This window comes from Anas platyrhynchos, chromosome 2 (assembly GCF_047663525.1).
Source record: "Anas platyrhynchos isolate ZD024472 breed Pekin duck chromosome 2, IASCAAS_PekinDuck_T2T, whole genome shotgun sequence".
Lineage (NCBI taxonomy): Eukaryota > Metazoa > Chordata > Aves > Anseriformes > Anatidae > Anas > Anas platyrhynchos.
Window position 1 is genome coordinate 97,788,801 of NC_092588.1, and position 16,972 is coordinate 97,805,772.

Genomic DNA, 16,972 nt, shown 5'->3' on the forward strand with positions numbered 1-16,972 from the left:
CCAGGGCAGCTCTGCCACGCAGATTGCCTTGTAGTGAGGGGCCACAACACTTCCTGAAGCTTTGGGCTCCCCTAATTCATCCAAGATTTAGCTCCCAGTTTTGCAAAGGAAAAAACAAAAGCCATGGGAATGCTAGCTGAGCTTTCAGCAGCAGACTCTGCTCTTCCCAGCCCAATTTTACTTTGATCTTTGCTTCTACTTCAGTGACTTTCCTTATTTTTCATTATTTCCTCCCTTCACCTCTTTCCCCCCCACACAGTGGGAAAGTATGCATTTAAAACAAAATCCACATTATCTTCTGAAACATAAAATTCTCCATTTTTTTTTTCCCTTAGCATTCAGAATTTCCTGTGGAACAGAAATTTTGTCTTTAAACCAGTTCTACTCTGCACATTCTTCCTCTCTACAGCCTCTGTGCTGCTTATCCTGTCCCAGCAAAATGGAGTCATGTTGTTCTCTGCTGCTTTCCAGGCCTTCTGTGCTGAGGAATGGAGGACTTGGCCTATCGTGCTGCCTTCAGCAACAGAAACCTAATCCTTCTCTGTTAAGGGGAGGAATTATTTAGACTATAATTTGCAGTGATTACACACTGTTTGGTATGTTGTCATATGCCATGTTTGCACTCCCTCTGCCAACACATGGACGAGGATGTGTGTAGTCATTTATTAGGCTTGCACCAGAGACAAATGGAATAGCAGCAGGATTAGCTGTCATTCATCTTCAACTGAAAACCTTTCCTTGGCCTGTGGTTGGCTAATGAAATCCACATCGCCAGAATTCATACCATTCAGCTGGCTGCAAAGAGAAACCCTCAAGATGCTTTTAATTAGAAGTTGTGAATAATGGTCAACTTGTGTGCATTTTACAGACAGCCACAAAAATCTACATTGCCACTTTTAGGAATGAGCCCAGAGCTGGGATCCACATTATACAAACTTACATTTCCAGAGGATATATGAACAGGTGTCTAAATTCTCAGTTCAACAGTGGGTGCTAGCATCCCCCTTAGAAACCAAAAACAACAACAACAACAAAAGATGCTAGATAATGAGTATGACTATTCTTAACGCCTGTGAACATATCATTTTATAAGAAAGATTGGTTTCACTGCAACTTGGCATTTAATTGAATTAACAGTGAAGACTATTCTCACTGAAACAGTGCTTCACTGTGCAAGTGAAATCTCCCTGGACTACAGTGGTACCTAACACATGCTAATGAGAAAATTCTTAGCTTACACTCAATATTTATCTATGCAAGCATACTATAGTCTTAAAACAGTTTTTTTTTTTCAAAATAAATGTAAGTCCTCCAGTTTAGCATTTTGACAATTAATGAATATTCTAGGACTCTGACTATCTGAGAATCTGCTACTTCCCCTCTCTTTTTCTACAAGAAAAGGTGCCAGATTCTCTGAAGTTTCTGATTTCCTTTTGTTTCTGGTGCTGTGGACTCTGTTCTACACAGACAAACTCTTACTCGAACATAAAGCAAACAAAAAAATATGATGTTAAACAGCAAATTAAGCCTTAGTTTTTAAACCGTGACATCCATTTTGCTGGATAGCCTCAGTGAAATGTTTCCATAATTTGACAACCTAAACCCACTACAGCCATCAATAACTATGATCTTACACATATTGCCCACTTAGACTGTAAGTTATGTTGCTGCAACTGGAGAAAAAAATGAATGTTTAAGAACTGATTTCATCTATGTTCTTATCCATAAGTATCAAATGATGACCCTGAAGAAACCACTCTAGTTACTGGAAGTGAAAATCATGGCACAATTGTCTGTGCAGAAAGTTATTTGTTGGCTGCAGAATGAAACAGTCTAGGAAATGTTCCACAAAGATTTCAAACTCACAGCTGGATCTCTGTCTGCTTGAAGGCTGCAAAGGTTTTTAAAGAGTTATCAACCACTTGAGTTCCTCAGATCTCTAAAGAATTATGAAATATATTTATTGTCACTGTCATGCTTTTATACTGAACACTGTTCACATTGCACTTGAGAACTTCTTCAGGGAGAAGGCACACACATGAACACTTGCCCTACCTGCTTTGGTTGTCACTTTCAGCAAATAACCATCCAAATCAATTTGAAATTGAGGTGTTTCGCAAGGTAGTGAGATACGGGTCCCATTCCACTTCACTGTGAGGTGCTGCTGGAGGCTGATAGTACTTCTGCCCAACACAAGGTCCACTGACTTTGTCCAGGAGAAAGAACGGGTCCGACGGGCATCGTTTTTTACCAGCACCTGGAAGGGCGAGGCAGAGGAGGAGCAGTCTTTTGTCAAAACGTACTGACATGTTCCCTGAAAGTTAAATGTCCGTCCATCAAAAGTGTTGTAGTGAGGGTCTCCAAACACAGTGCAAACTCCAGGCTCTGCAGGTGAGTGAGAAACAAAAGCACCATATCAGGATCAATCAAAGTCTGAAAAAAGCAGTTGATAAGAACTTAGTGGATGCTGCTCTCACCTAATCTATCTGCCCTACAGGGCAGATTTTGCTGAGTACCCATAGGAATATATTTTTTCTGAAGAACAGAAGCTTCTTGGTTTTTGTAGAAGCCTTTCCCACAACAGGTGGGAACTAAATGCCGATCAATCCTTAAATCAGCATGGGAAGGCTAACCTGTAGGTAGGTACCAAAGACAAATCTTCCAACCTGTGTGTCCATCCCTTAAACACAACATGCCACCCAAACAGCTTAAGTTGTTAAAATGCCTGTGAGATTGTTCAAATTATTTAATTTCTAGAAAATGCAAGCCTGACTCATGATGTCAGAGTAGGCAAAGCCCTGGACCTTGCTGAGTCCACATATCTCTGGACATGTGTGATGGGAACCTTCCAAGCTCGCTCCGGCTTTCCAAGCATGAAGCATCTTCTCTGAGCAATTCATCCAACCTCCTCTCACTGACAGAGAGAAGCAGACATGACTGGAATGTCTTTCACCTCACCAGTTTTAGACATCTCTTTTAATATCTGGGGAGTTGCTCTCTGGAGGAGCCTGTCTCTTTCTGCTGCCTGCTCTGGGAGCTCAGACAAATAGCTCAGACTAAAGGCATTTCTCTCAGATGGTTAAATTCACCTGGAATGAACTCCCAACCTTAAGTTTTGTTGTGGGAGCAAAGCCTTCATTCACAGAAGCAGAATTCAAAACATCATATGTGTATTTTTCAGGTTTAGTTTGAACGTCCCCAGATAGGCAAGGGTGATTCCCCCAAATTAAGATTAATCAAACCATTTCAGCAGGACCTCACTCTGTCCGTATTTTACATAGGCACACATATAAATAGTGTATATATATTACATATTAACATATTACATATAATATTGTACATACCTACAGAATTTTTCCAAATTCTTTGTAGTACCAGCATTAAGTAGCTGAAAGCCCTATCACCAATGAAATGTGATCATTTACTACACGACCTTTTAAAATATTACAGGCTATCACGTATGCTGTTCATACACAGCTGACTTTCAGTAGTTACTGTTCTCATATTACCAACTAAAAGCCAGTCATACATAGTCATGATGCAATGACTATCTAAGGGCATGGTATCTCTACCAGTCATTTGCATTATTACAAACAGAGGGAGATGTCTTAGTGATGTTTGCAGCTGTATGCTGGTCAGAGATGCCACAGTTCCTAAAGGCAGAACTTGTCCACACTCATGTCAAAGATGCTGAGTTACCCTGCATTTACCCAGCAATTGACTGAATTGCTTAGCAATCACGAAGTGCAGCAAATTTGTTTGCATTCCAGCCTTTGGGTATAACAATGTGTCGTAACCACACCTCGTTGCTGCTGTTCCTGGAAGAAGTCATCTCATGACAAACTATACACTGCTGCTGCCAGCTGAATACCCATGGGCTGGGCTAAGGCTGCTTCTGAAAGATGATGCATGTTTTAGGGGGAGAGCTTGATGCAATAAAAAAAATTTGACTCAGTAATCAGACAGCTGAGAATAGCACCAATCAAAATCAAAATCAAAATAAATAAAAAAAAACTAACACCCTAAAGGAGTGGAGAGTAACAGAGGATACTATTTGTTAGCTGGAAAAAAAAATATCCAACTAACAATGACTCCTCTGAAAAAGCAGATTTAAAAAGGCAAATTCAAGCCTAAAAAAAAAAAAAAAAGGAAGAGGCATGGATGTTATGGAGAAGAGAGAATTAGAGAATTTCTATGATGGAGTGTAACATGGCTCCGACTAAACAATACACCTTTCTCAGCAGGTCTGTTTAGTCTAGTCAAAGTCCTATGCTAAAGCAGCTGTAACGTTTCTGTCATTTTCACTAGCTTCAACTAGAGGCCATCCAGGGATACCTATAGAAGATGGGGCTGAAGGGGCCCTCAGGAAATAGCACCTCTCCCTTTTCCAGCTGTAATACAGAATCAACTATACCTATGTTGTTCCTGATAGATGTTTATCTAATCTGATCTTATAGAGCAGTCGTAACAGAAACTCCACAGCCACCTCCTGCAACTCTTAGTTGCTTTTACTGTAAGGTCTTAAAGTCTAACCCCAGTCTTCCTCACTGCACAGTACAGTACCATCATCACAGAGCTGGTACAAGTAAGATTTGTACTTGCCACAACCCTGCTTTCTCATTAAGTCTTCAGTTAAGCCAAAAACTATTCTTGGCATCATTACTATGTCTCATTACTATGTTTGGCTACCAGGGAAAAAGAGTTGCAATTTTTCAAAGACGTCATGCTAACAGCTCCAACTCAAAATAAACCCCATTTGACCAACACCCCTGGAAACCACAGCCAGAAAATCAAAATGCTTAGATAAGAGAGTTCTTCTAAAAACATGCCCTTTTGTGAGTCTCCTTTTCCCATTGTTACTAATAAGAATATTAATGACTACTTTCCAAAGTCCATAAAACAATTAATTGATTGATATTTCTCCATAAATTTGAAGCTTCAAATGAAAGGAACCATAGAGTTTTTAATCACCAGCGTAATTTCTACCAACAGGAAAATGAAATCTAGATTTTATATACAGATCATATGACTTCACTGCAACTAAATCATGCTAATATGTTTCTGATTTCCTTATATAATCATGTAATTATCTGCACAATAAATATTAAGATACACTTTATTACCTGCTCAGCTCCTATTTCATTTTTTTAAGGTTTTAGTTTTGCCTTAAGCATAACAAAAACTTTTATGAAAACAAGAAAACCATCTTTCTGAAAACAGGGAAACTATCAACACAAAACCAGCCCAAATGCCAGTGAAAATTTCAGAGACAAGAACTGCTTTTTATTTGCATTTCTACAGGACAAGAATGTGGAGATGTTATATGCGTTATTACCCAACATGCTGGGAGATGGAGGGCAGTTCTTCACCTAAAAGTGGCTAAGAGGCAAGACATGAGAGGAACAAACATAATTTAGAGATGTGCAAGTAAAATTGATAGTACAAATGGGATCCAAAGGAAATATTTATTTTTAATTTCCAACGTGTTATGCAGAGTAATGTTGTTTTATGTTATGTTACATCATGTCACGTCATATGTCAACTTGATGCAGTGCAGTTAAAATAAAAAAGATTGGATAGCTAAATGTCTGATCCAAGCATTGCTGTTTTCTTCAATAGAGAAGAAAGCGGAGGAGGGAAAATTTACCAAAACAGCCTAAGTAATTGATTCTCTGATATCTCTGCGTAAAACATTCTTGAAAAGTTTACTAAAATTGTGAGTTTCTTAAAAAAAATTCCACATCCTGCAAGAGTGCGTGTGATAACTCAGGGACTGCCAGTAAGAAAAACTGTCTGGCCTCGAAAGAAACCTTAACTACAGGGTGTAAAAAGACTGCAAAAGTCAGACAACGTGAAAAGCATTCCAGTCATTTTTAGGTTTTGGGTTGTTGTTTATTTCCTTCTGAGAGGGTTTCAATCACATCATGTTTTATGGTTAGCCTCCGCATCCCCCCCCACCCCCCTTTTATTTATTTATTTTTTCTTTTGAAACAAGCCAGCCTTTCTGCTTGGCTGTTTTTGAAATCTATTGGAAGCACCAGTTCTGTAGTTAGTATTATGTGTAACTGTGTAACTTGCTTCTCTGTTGAGATGTAATGGAGGGAGAGGTATCACTGCACCTCCAAAGCTAAGCTCCCCAAGACAGGAGAGTGTGTTTTGCTAGCTTGTGCTAATGAGGCAGAGGATTGTGGGTGGTTTGGAAAAGAGGATCCTCCCCTCTTTTCCTACAGTAAATTCTTGCCAACTTATTGCAGATACTCATATCATCTCTTGAGGGCAGAGTTAGAAGAGGGCAATTATATCTGATGCTTACCCCTAAGACTCTTCCAGCCTCCAACTATTTTCAGCTTAGGGACTTTCTGAGCTAGTCGTGGTTTGTCTTTATTTAGTAACATTTGATAGACTTTTTCTCCATGAATTTATCCAGTCTCCCCTTGAACCCAGAAATATTTTTAGCATCCACAACATCCTTGAGCAAAATGCATGAAAAGCCACTGCCTCTTGATTGTTTTGAACCTGGCATTTATTGTTTTTGATGCCTTCTTTTGCTCATCTACAAATTACACTTTTCTATGAAGGCAAATATACCCATGTTTCCTCTCTGTCCCTGAAAGAGATTTTAAAAAGGAGAGTCCCAGAGCTATGCTTAGAAGGCTGTGATTTCCAAAGCACCTTAGGCAGTTAAGTCACTCAACTGTGATTAAACATTATTGGTAGCTGCCTGCAAACACCTCTAAACTGCTTTTAGAGATCCCATATTTAGGCTCCCAAACCAGTTTTCAAAGCTTCTGGCTTTTGTAAAAACTTCTAGGAACAAGGCAGTTTTCACATTTGTTTTTTAAACAACTAAATATGGACTTCATACTTTTCCTTTTGACAGTCTTCATGTGTGAGTCATGCAGCTTGCTTAGTTCCCACCTAAGGATCTATAGCTTACTTGCAAACTCATAATAATATTATTTAGGTGCTAAAGTTAATACTGTGGAACTCTTGGCCAGCTCTTGGATACTGCAGATCATGTGACCTATTCAATGAAATACTGACTTTCATTAGAAAATGTAACTGGGAAGGTAACTGTAGACAAGGAGCACAGGGTTTGAAAACAGATTTTTTTCCTGTACAAAACAGGAAGCTGACAAAGCAACTGCAAAGAAAAGCTCATTTTAGCACTCCTCAAGTTTTAACATGCTCTCTTAAGGAGAAAAAAAAGTGCAAGAAATCACAACCTGTTTTGGCCAGTTTGAACCAAATCTGCCAGAGGGATAAAGACAATGAAGTTCAAGTAAGTAGTATGCTAAGTAAAGGCAAGAATCACTTACTGAAATAAGTGGTTGCCAGAAAGTACCTTTATGCCTTCCAGTCAAAACCCCCACCCGCAAGACAGTATTTAGCCTTTATAGAAAGGCTAAATACATGCACTGTTTGGTGGAGGCCAGACAGTCAGCACACACATCCTGACCAGCCAAAGAGCATGAGCATATTGGTTGGCCAGTTAGCACACTTGAAGCTCCAGAGCAGCCACAGGATATATTGTTTCTAGCTGGGTTTATTATTGGTTGGGATATAAAGGAAATGGGACACAAATCCATAGGAAACCAGGCTCTGTTAGCTCTGGTGCTTGTGGAATAGCTTGCTTTATTTTTACAGGACATCAGAGCAGTCAATTGAAGTCCAAGATGTCCAGATGTCTGGTCACACTCTTCTGGGCTTGTAGCTAGTTAAGAGTGGCCAAGAAAAATACACTTTAAATTATAACTAAAATTGTTTTGGACACTTTCTAAGTAAGGAGAGGGAGGAAAAAATAGAAGTTTACCAGTTATGGGTGTTCTGGTTGCACATCTATAATTCAAAAAGAACCCAGCTTTTAAAAAATAAAATGAAACTTTGAATGCAATTAGTCCATATGTTGAATTAAGCCTTAAATCAAACAGAACATATTATTAACTTTTGAAAACTAGCTACAGAACATGCATAATAGAATTTCGTTAGCTTTTCTTTTTTTTTTTTTTTTTAAAAAAAAAGCCATGGAGTACATTCCTCATAACTGCTGCATAGTACAGCTTGATATAATACACATTACAAGGTGTGGTGTCAAAAACTCCACAGGAGCCTTTATGGTCTATTTAATAAATAAAATAGCTATTCCAATTTGTACAAATACATATTTATACAGTAGACTGTCATGGCTGAAATGGCTGAGGAGGTAAATTATGAACTCCATTCCAATTTGAATAAACAATTGCAGTCTTTTTGTTGATGTATTTCTCCATGGCAAGGAATTAACACAAGAAACAGGCCCTACACAAATCTGCGTGTCCAGTAGTCCTGACCCCTACTTTCATAGGTACCTACAAAGCATAACCTTGTCTTTTTTTAACCTTTTTAAATTGTTGTTTAGAGAAGTCATCAAATTTTCAGTATTTCTCAAATAAATAAATAAAATATAAAATTAAAACAAAACAAAATATTGATATGCATGCAGGAAAAGGTGAAACAACCAACTTTGTAGTCCTAAGGCTGGTTGGCTGGGTCCAAATCCTCTTGAGTTTGGTTTAGCTCCATACAACATTTTATCAATTAAAAAAGCTGCTGAATGATTACTAATGCACAAAATTTTCTGCCCCCAAAAAAGGTGTTTACTGCAAAATCAAACATAGGTACTGCTAGACTTGGATGACTGCAGTACACTTTGAAAAAACTTTTCTTTAAACTTCACAATTACTTAGGTATGACTGTGTCAGGATTACTGATCATAATTAAAATATACCTACGTGATCACAGTAGAAAGCTTTCATACCGCATGCCGTAATTTCAGCAAAGGCTATCAATTCTTCATTGTCAAGAACAAACATTTAGTCTTTGCTGTAAATTCCCATCTTTGTCTAGAGTTGAGAGCCATCTTCTAATATTATTTGAACTCAGGTTTAATGTTTTCTTTTTTTAATATGAAAATGACCTTGGTCTAGCACAGGATTATTAATTTATGGAATTGACGTCAGTGGTGATTTTTCTAGATCAAGCCCAAAAGAGTACATTTCATTACATTTTTACAGCAGGATAAACTAAACTGTTGAATTTTCCACTGGTATGACCACTGTGTTTAATTAGTGATAACTGTACACCAGCCATGGAGCTTAAACAGCAACATGCCAAAACTAACCATAGTTAACTTCAGCAACAGTAGACAAAAGGGACTCTCTAGCCTTTGAGGAGACGAGGTACTTTTTCTCTCTGCAACAAACTGCTTTGAAAAACAATCCTTTGATTTACTTTTTTTTTTTTTTTTCAGTTTAAAGTGTATCCTTTAACAACGTGACTGTTTTTGACCCACTTCATAGAAATTGGCTGCATTTAAACTGTACTCAAAGCTCTCCTGTGTACAGTATGTTCTTGTACCTCCTATGTTGTTTTTACTTTGGAAAATTAATATCTGCTGGACCGCCAAAAACGTCTGGTGTGTTAATATGTAGAGAGAGAATCAGCTGAGTGGGTGGGTGAGGAAAAGGACTATGCATGTGCATCTTATCAGACATGGACTCAATTGGCAAAGGTTCTAATGAGTAGACTGAGATGGAGATCATCACTGAAATACTTATGATTTTACATTTTGCCTGTCAAAATGTTGTGATGAGATTTACAGCACTTCTGGCACAAAGGTGGAATGAGTTCTTTGCAAATGGCAACTGTAATAACACTGTCGACTACCACTGCTCTATTACACTGGATATTTAAGCTTTTTGGTTACATTACCTAATAAAAGCTGGGAATGACCTTATAATGATAAAATCTTAGAATCAGTTCAGCATTAGTCTTCCTCCAAATACTAATGAGTCCATAGTGAGACTCCTCTCCAAAAAAAGAAAAAAATCATGCACAACAGAGCAGCATGCCACTGCAGGACAGTGCAATGTGTCTCCCAGTTTTACACAGAGCCAGTGCAACATAGACAAGTCCCATAAGGAGAGCCTAAGGGAACAGGGTTTTTTAGCAGCCTGAAAGTTTTGGGAGACCTAAGAGTAGTCTGTCAGTACCTACAAGGAAGTTACTGAGAAGACAAAGCCAGACTCCTTGTGGAGGTGCATGACAGAAAGACAAGCAACAATGGTTGTAATTTGGAAAAAAAGGAACTTGACATAAAGAATAAAATTTTACCATGAGATGGTCAAACTTTAGAACAGGATGCCCAGAGAGGTTGTGGCATCTCCATTCTTGGAAATTCTAAAAACCTGGCTGAGCATCATGGTCTGCATCCAGTGCTGACACCATTTTGAGCAGGAAGTTGGCCTGCAGACCTCCAACTGTCAAGACTCCTTGAAACTACAGCTATGTCCATTTCTCTGTACTTAGATTCCCAAATATCAGGAAGGATTACTGTTTCCTCACACAGCCTGGATCCATGCAGGTGAATGGGAGAGGTGTGTTTATGGCTGCTGAAGCAGAGTCCAAATTCCTATGCTTTCCCTAAGATTTCTCTCTCTTTACACACTTTTCCATGGCAAAAACAAGTGCTCTTTAAGTAACATCAAACACCGGCCATTTCATTCACAGCAGGTATGCAAATTTCACATATTCTGCTGGCAGTTGACACTCTGCCCTTAATTTCAAATGCCTTACAATCATGACCATTCTCTTCTTATATCATTAAGAACTTCTGACTCTAAGGTTACCTGGTTCCTAGATTAGTTGTTTTTACTTTGAACAAATGTATTTTATGCCCCTTTCCCTCTTAAAAAAATTATCACAAGTTATCATTCTCTAGCAGCATTTATGAAGGAATCATCTTACTCTCTTCTTTTTAACCCCTTACAGTAGAGGAGCTTTGAGGGAAGAACCATCCTCACTATTTACCTCACTCTCACAGTAAACTACTCATGTTACAAAAGAACACACGAGAAAGGCTAAATGGGACTGAAACATAAGAACAGAGGCAAGACAGTGATCAATAAATTTGTGACACTAATGACATGTCATGTTTGAGCAGAGGTCTATGACTATTGCATCACCCTTGAAACTAAGCATATATAAATGCTGCTACTCAGTTGAATCCTCTTTCATTTCTCCCTCTGCTTGGTATTCTTTATTTCAAGCATTTCTGATAAATTTGGATTTCAATTCATTTTGATACTGAAGTCTTGCATGCTGGATTTATTGTATTACAAATTATAAGTTCAGAAATAATTGAGGAGCAGAATGGAAAAAGAAGTATTTAGTATATAAAATTTGTGCAATCCAATAGCTGATTTATGCAATCCAACTGAGCTGATGAGCAAAAACAATTTGACTTTAGACAAAAGAATAGGAAACATTCTCCTTAAAAACCTATTTCTTTTTTCAGAGGCTTTCCTATAAATCATAAAGCCCCATTTTAGCAGTCTGTCCCTACTTGGTAAAATACTTAAATGTGTCCTGAAGGAAATACATAAAGGTATCCCGATAACTTCAGTGAAGACAGGTCTCCCTGTTGACTTAAATAGGACAAGCTTAAAGATAACTGTTTGTATAAGTGCTTTGTTGATTGTAAAATGTTCATTCCTGAAGTGAAGAGTAAAGGAACAAAAAAGTGATAGTGGAGCTAAACATTACACAGACAGAAGGCCAGCTTCCTACTGTTCTTTCCATTGCTGCCCCAGACTGCCTTTTTTTTAAAAAAAACAAACAACAACAAACCACAACAACAAAAAACTCTTACAAATCACCCACAAAAGTTTTGTATTTTATATACTCTTGGATTATACTTCCTCTTTCTCCTCTCTTGCATAGCTAGGATTTAATTTACAGGTATAAAAGTCATTTGGTCCTAAAAAGTATGTCTTTATACACACTGCTTTTTACCTACAAATTTTACAAGCTAACTGTGTCCTTCAAAGAGTAACACTTCAGATTTAGTACAAATAGTGTCATTTGGGAGAAAAATGAAATTAAGTCCTTTTTTGGGGCATTTTATTTAAAATTCACAGATTTATAGGAGACAAACTCTGTAGCCAGCAATAGCCACCTGTCCTTATAGCCACATCTAAAAGAAGGCAGAAATGCAAACTTATTTCTAAGATATTAATTTTCTCTGAAAGAATAAAAAAGAATTTAAAAAATGTGAAGAAAGAACTTACTTTCAGTGCAAATAGGACAGCATCCTTTTCTGTTCAGGATTTTACCCTAATTGGGAGAAAGACAGGCTCATTTAATGAAAGAGTTTTTGGAGCAATGACTGTATTATGTTGTAAGGCTTGATAAGCCTTTGAAAATAGTTCAAGTTGTGTTTGAACTCAATGCCCTGGTTACAACTTCAAATATCAGGTGCTAAAAACAGACATAACTATTCAAAGAGATTCCTGGCAGTCTTACAAGAAATGAAATACTAAAAGGGTTCTCTGTTACCACTTTTCTCTTTAGAGAGAGTGAGAGAACTTTGGACTTGTGTTCACAGATATCTAAAAGGAGACTAGTCATTTGCTTACCAAGATCACTACCTTTTCCCCCACTTCCCAAAATACAAACATTTCCTATGCACATCCTCCACACTTAGGCAATCTGCACCCCACACACATCCACACTCTCCCATGCCTTGAGATCATTCATCTTCCTACAGGAATAAAGGAAGGAAGGAGGCAATGGTAGAGATCTAGTTTGGCCAGATTTCTTTCATGGCTAAATCTTGTGGTACCTCTTACGAGATCATATTACCAATCATGGACCGAGTTCCCTGATGAAACAAATGGGCATAAATCCAAGGGCATGCAACATCTAAAAGCAAACAATTTAGTCTAATCATAGTAACATGGAAAAAAATCTCGAGTCTTTATTTACCACTGTACCCAGGCCAATTTTATTTATAGTTGTGTCTTACACAAAGCTGGCTAGAAGTAGGAATCATGCCTCTGTGTACATACATTCATGCTCCTTTTCAGTCTTCCTTGAATTAAAAGATGTTCTCTCTGATTTTACTTACACTCCCAAAAGCTAACCATCAAGTCAGAGGATAGGCCTGGAAAATTTCAGACTGAACGATGTGTTTTTCCAAGCAAAAACTGGCAGGGGTTATAACAGAAGTTATGGTGATATTGGAGCTCACCCACATTCCCGTACGTGGAAGGAAGAAGCATATGGAGCTGCAGTGCTCCCCAGCACCAACTCTTCAGTCCAATAGCAGTTGAACATAGAGAAAGTCCCTTTTGTGTGACCACTGCTTCTGGTCCCCACCAAGCAGGCGAACAAGGAGTGGCCAGAAAGTGTGAGCAAATGGAGCTGTGATATTCTTTGCTCCAAACACACTCAGTTGTGGAGAAAAGTTCATGAAGACAGACAAGGAATGGGTGGCTGGTCTGTGTGGAGAGCGAGAAGTGGGCATAGACAACATGCCTTACTGCGTTGCTTCCTGCTAACACTGCTCCCAAGCTTTGATTTTATACATGGGGAGAAATTATCTCCCACTGATGAGTGTGCTTGAGGCATCGTTGTGAGGGCACAGGAGTCAGTGTAAGCTTGGCCTTGAATGTACAACTGCACATGAAGAGAATAAATTTGAGGCATCTCTGGACTTGAGAAGGGAGTTGGATTTGAGTTTCACTGGCATACAGGCAATGCTTACATTCGTGTGACCACCAGGCCTCAGAGAAAAGAGCACTGAGGACTAGGCTGCAACAAAAAGACCTTTCAAGCACCTGCTAGGACAAACCCCCTCTAAGGAAGAACTGTTAAAACTGCACAGAACTATGGAGCTGGGCAGCACTAGTATGCACTAATGGAAGACATGCAGCTGAATGCCACACACCGCACACCATAGTCTTACCTCTCTGTTCCAATAAAGGAGTTGAAATCATCAGCTAAGCTGGAAGTGGCAAGAATTCAAGTGAAATTGGAATCTCCAAGGCAGCCTGATGAGGCTGGTTACTTAAGCCACCATGTTGGCCCAAGATCCTGTTTTTGTCTTGTAGAATAAGGAAACCCATTATTGCTAACATGTGCTGCAAGAGTTCGTTAGCATTGAGGGTTCCCTTGGGAGTGGGCTAAGTGATGTGATCCCATTTTTCCCTATGAATATTTATAAGCAGACCACATTTGAGTCTATTTATTTTCTGGGATTTTTCTTCTTTTTTTTATGAGGTTTTCAATTTTATGTCTGAGGCTTTGTTTTTTTTTTTTTTGGTTTGGTTTGGTTTTGGTTTTTGTTGCCTTTTTTATTTTTATTTTTTTAAGGCAAGACTAATTGAGGGGGTTATTTGGTTGTGCAATAGCAACAGCTGTTGTTTTCTTGTGCCTCATTTGGCACAAGAGTAAAAACAGCAACTTTTTGATTGTAATAATAACAGATGTGTATAACATTAAATGCTGTCTGTGCTAGAGATGGGAGAACATGTTCTGAATAAATTTTCAACTCACTTTAAGTTCACGGGTTCAAAATTTACCCACAAAATCAAACTCTGCAAATGTCTTCACATGCCATGAATTTAATTCTATTAACTTTTGCACAGCCTTGGAGCTCAGAAAAGTCTATATGGTGCAAAATTCATCAGGCTTTCCTTTGGAAGTACAAAAAGAGATGTCCGTGACCAGTGACCATTACCACAGACTGGCATTATTAGTGGAGAATGCAAATGCATAAGGAGAAGAGGCAAGAAGGAAAATGATAATGATAGATAATTGTAAGGGAGAAGGCACAAGGAAAAAGGGAGGCTGGAGCAGGGGTAGGACAAGTGAATAGCAAATTAGGTAAGAAAAAGACTAAAGAAGCTCTGAAATTCAGTCTTGCTAAGTGTTGAGATTACTCCCTTTATACAAAGTATTCAAGCATGTGTTCAAAGCAGATACGGAGGGTCTTCAGCAGGACTGGACACATGCTTAATAGCATTGCTGGATGGGAGCCAGCATGTACTGTACCTTGAAGGCTGATGCTCCAGGTAACAGAGAGGGAATACCAATGTGGAGCCAATTGTCGAAGAGCCAAAAACAAGAACCACAAGCCACAGCGCTCACTAGAAGCTCAAGAAGGACTGATTTTACTATAAATATGACAGGAGGGATTGAATTTGCCAGAGATATATTGCCCTCACTGCAGATGAAAGGAAGCTAAGAAAGACACTTCCTGTAATTACTGATACAGAATTAAACTCCAAAAAAGAAGCTCCAAAAGAGAAGAATAAAAGGAATGGAAAATGTGCCTAGCCCTACAAAGAAAATGAAAGAAATGGCAGAAACAGTCTCTGAAAGTATGGCAGCCTGCCACCAATAGATTGAATAATATGACTGGTTGCACAGTATTGGAAACTTTTGCACGACTGCCACTTTGAAACTTATCCTTTCTAGAAATAATTGGCTAAAATCTATATTGATCAATTAAATAATGCTCCATCACAGAAAAAAAAATCATGTAAAGTGTATTAAGACTGCATAGTAAAGCACTTAAGGAACAATATTGTAAGTTATTATTGGATCTTCAATACTTTCACGTTCAATTGTGTATCATAACACAATTCTAATGAGATAACTTTATGTGGCCTGGCACCCTAAGGGACAGTAAATGGCATTTTATTCCACAGCAGACTTCAATGGACAATAGAGAGTGCATACTGCCAGAAATCTCAGAAAGAGAGAAAAAAAATGGACTTCACACCCCTACAGTTTTCAGAGTTAGCAGTATGATATAGAGACTTTCAGTATCAGAATCACTAGTATATCTTTATCTTGAATAATGTGGTGTGTTTAATTAATGTTTATAGATTTGTGACAGAATATCTCATCAAAGAGAGCGCAGCACAGATGAAAAGTGAAAGATTTAAATCCATTAGCATATATTATTTGCTTTAAAATTAGTGAAGGTGGTACCCACTTGGAGTAGGAAAATAAATCTCACTCTAGAGTTTACATTCCTTCTCCTACTTGTCTTTCCAATGTGGCTTGAAAGAGCAGAAACATTGCTTGTACCTGTGGACGAGGATGGGCTCACATGCAGCTAGCTATGGACTCCATTTTAAGACAGAGAGCAGGCTGACTGGTTAGATGCTAGAGGGAAGGGTGCTGCAGGGTAACAAAGCTGGTATTTTCAGCCATGAGGAGCTGGACCTCGTCTGAAGACTCAACTCTGAGGTTTAGGACAGTTCAGAAATTAACCTTGGAGCAGATCACGTAACGGCCAGTCAGTTGGTACATCAGTCAGCTACAGTCCCACAGGACTGCAGATGGTAAATTTTTATCCACCACTATTTTCACTGGCTGGCCATGAACAGCAAGGCAGTTCATTTATTTACAGAAGCCACTTCAGCTGATCACCTCAATGCTTAAATTTATATATATATATATATATATATATATATATATATATATATATATATATACATATATATGAGGGTAAGGCTGAAGTGGTGTATTTCACTTAAGAATTAAATTAAGCCAAATTAGTTATTTCATCTCAGAAGCATCTTAATTGTTTGAAATGCATCAGTATGGGGAAAATATAAATGAGATGCAGTGTGGGCCAGGTTCAACTACAAAGAATTTGAGAAGACCTGAAGGGTCCAAGCTCTCACCTCCTGCTTATCCTGTGAATGGCTCAAAGCGAGCAAGCCTGATTACCATGGGCTTCAACAGGTTGCCAGAAGAAAAGCCCCTATTTTCACACTTCTGAGGATCTGTACAACATCTTATATGAGGCCTATTAACAGAACTGCCCTCTGCAGTGAATGCCAGAATGACAGGAAAAGGCTGTCCCGTCTTCTGAGGATGCAAACATAATTCCTACAGCCCACTGGCACAGCAGAAACAGGAGCACCAAGGTACAGGCTCTCTATTCTATCACAGCTTCTGGCTGTCAAAAGTTCACACATATAAAATTTTACAAACTAGAGTTTGTCATTTAAAATTTTATACCTAGGTGTCTGTGACTCATATTTTCCCTGCTGGCTTCCAGGATGGAGAAGGAAACACTGAGAAGGTGTAATGCTAACGACTTGGCTCTCTCTTCTGCAGAGCTGTTCAAAGA

General features: G+C 38.6%; 1 protein-coding gene across 9 annotated transcripts in view; it reads right to left on the reverse strand.

Annotated features, from left to right (window-relative positions):
* BMPER (BMP binding endothelial regulator) overlaps nt 1–16,972 on the reverse strand; it is a 159,241-nt gene that overhangs the window by 56,128 nt on the left and 86,141 nt on the right. For 8 of the 9 annotated variants that reach the window (XM_027451419.3, XM_027451418.3, XM_027451416.3 and 5 more), the window contains 2 exons: nt 12,108–12,153; nt 2,056–2,385 (listed from right to left, as the gene is read on the reverse strand). In XM_027451419.3, coding sequence (XP_027307220.1) covers nt 2,056–2,385; nt 12,108–12,153 — 376 coding nt within the window. The remainder of the gene's footprint in view (nt 1–2,055; nt 2,386–12,107; nt 12,154–16,972) is intronic. The other variant, XM_038174729.2, reaches the window with a different exon arrangement.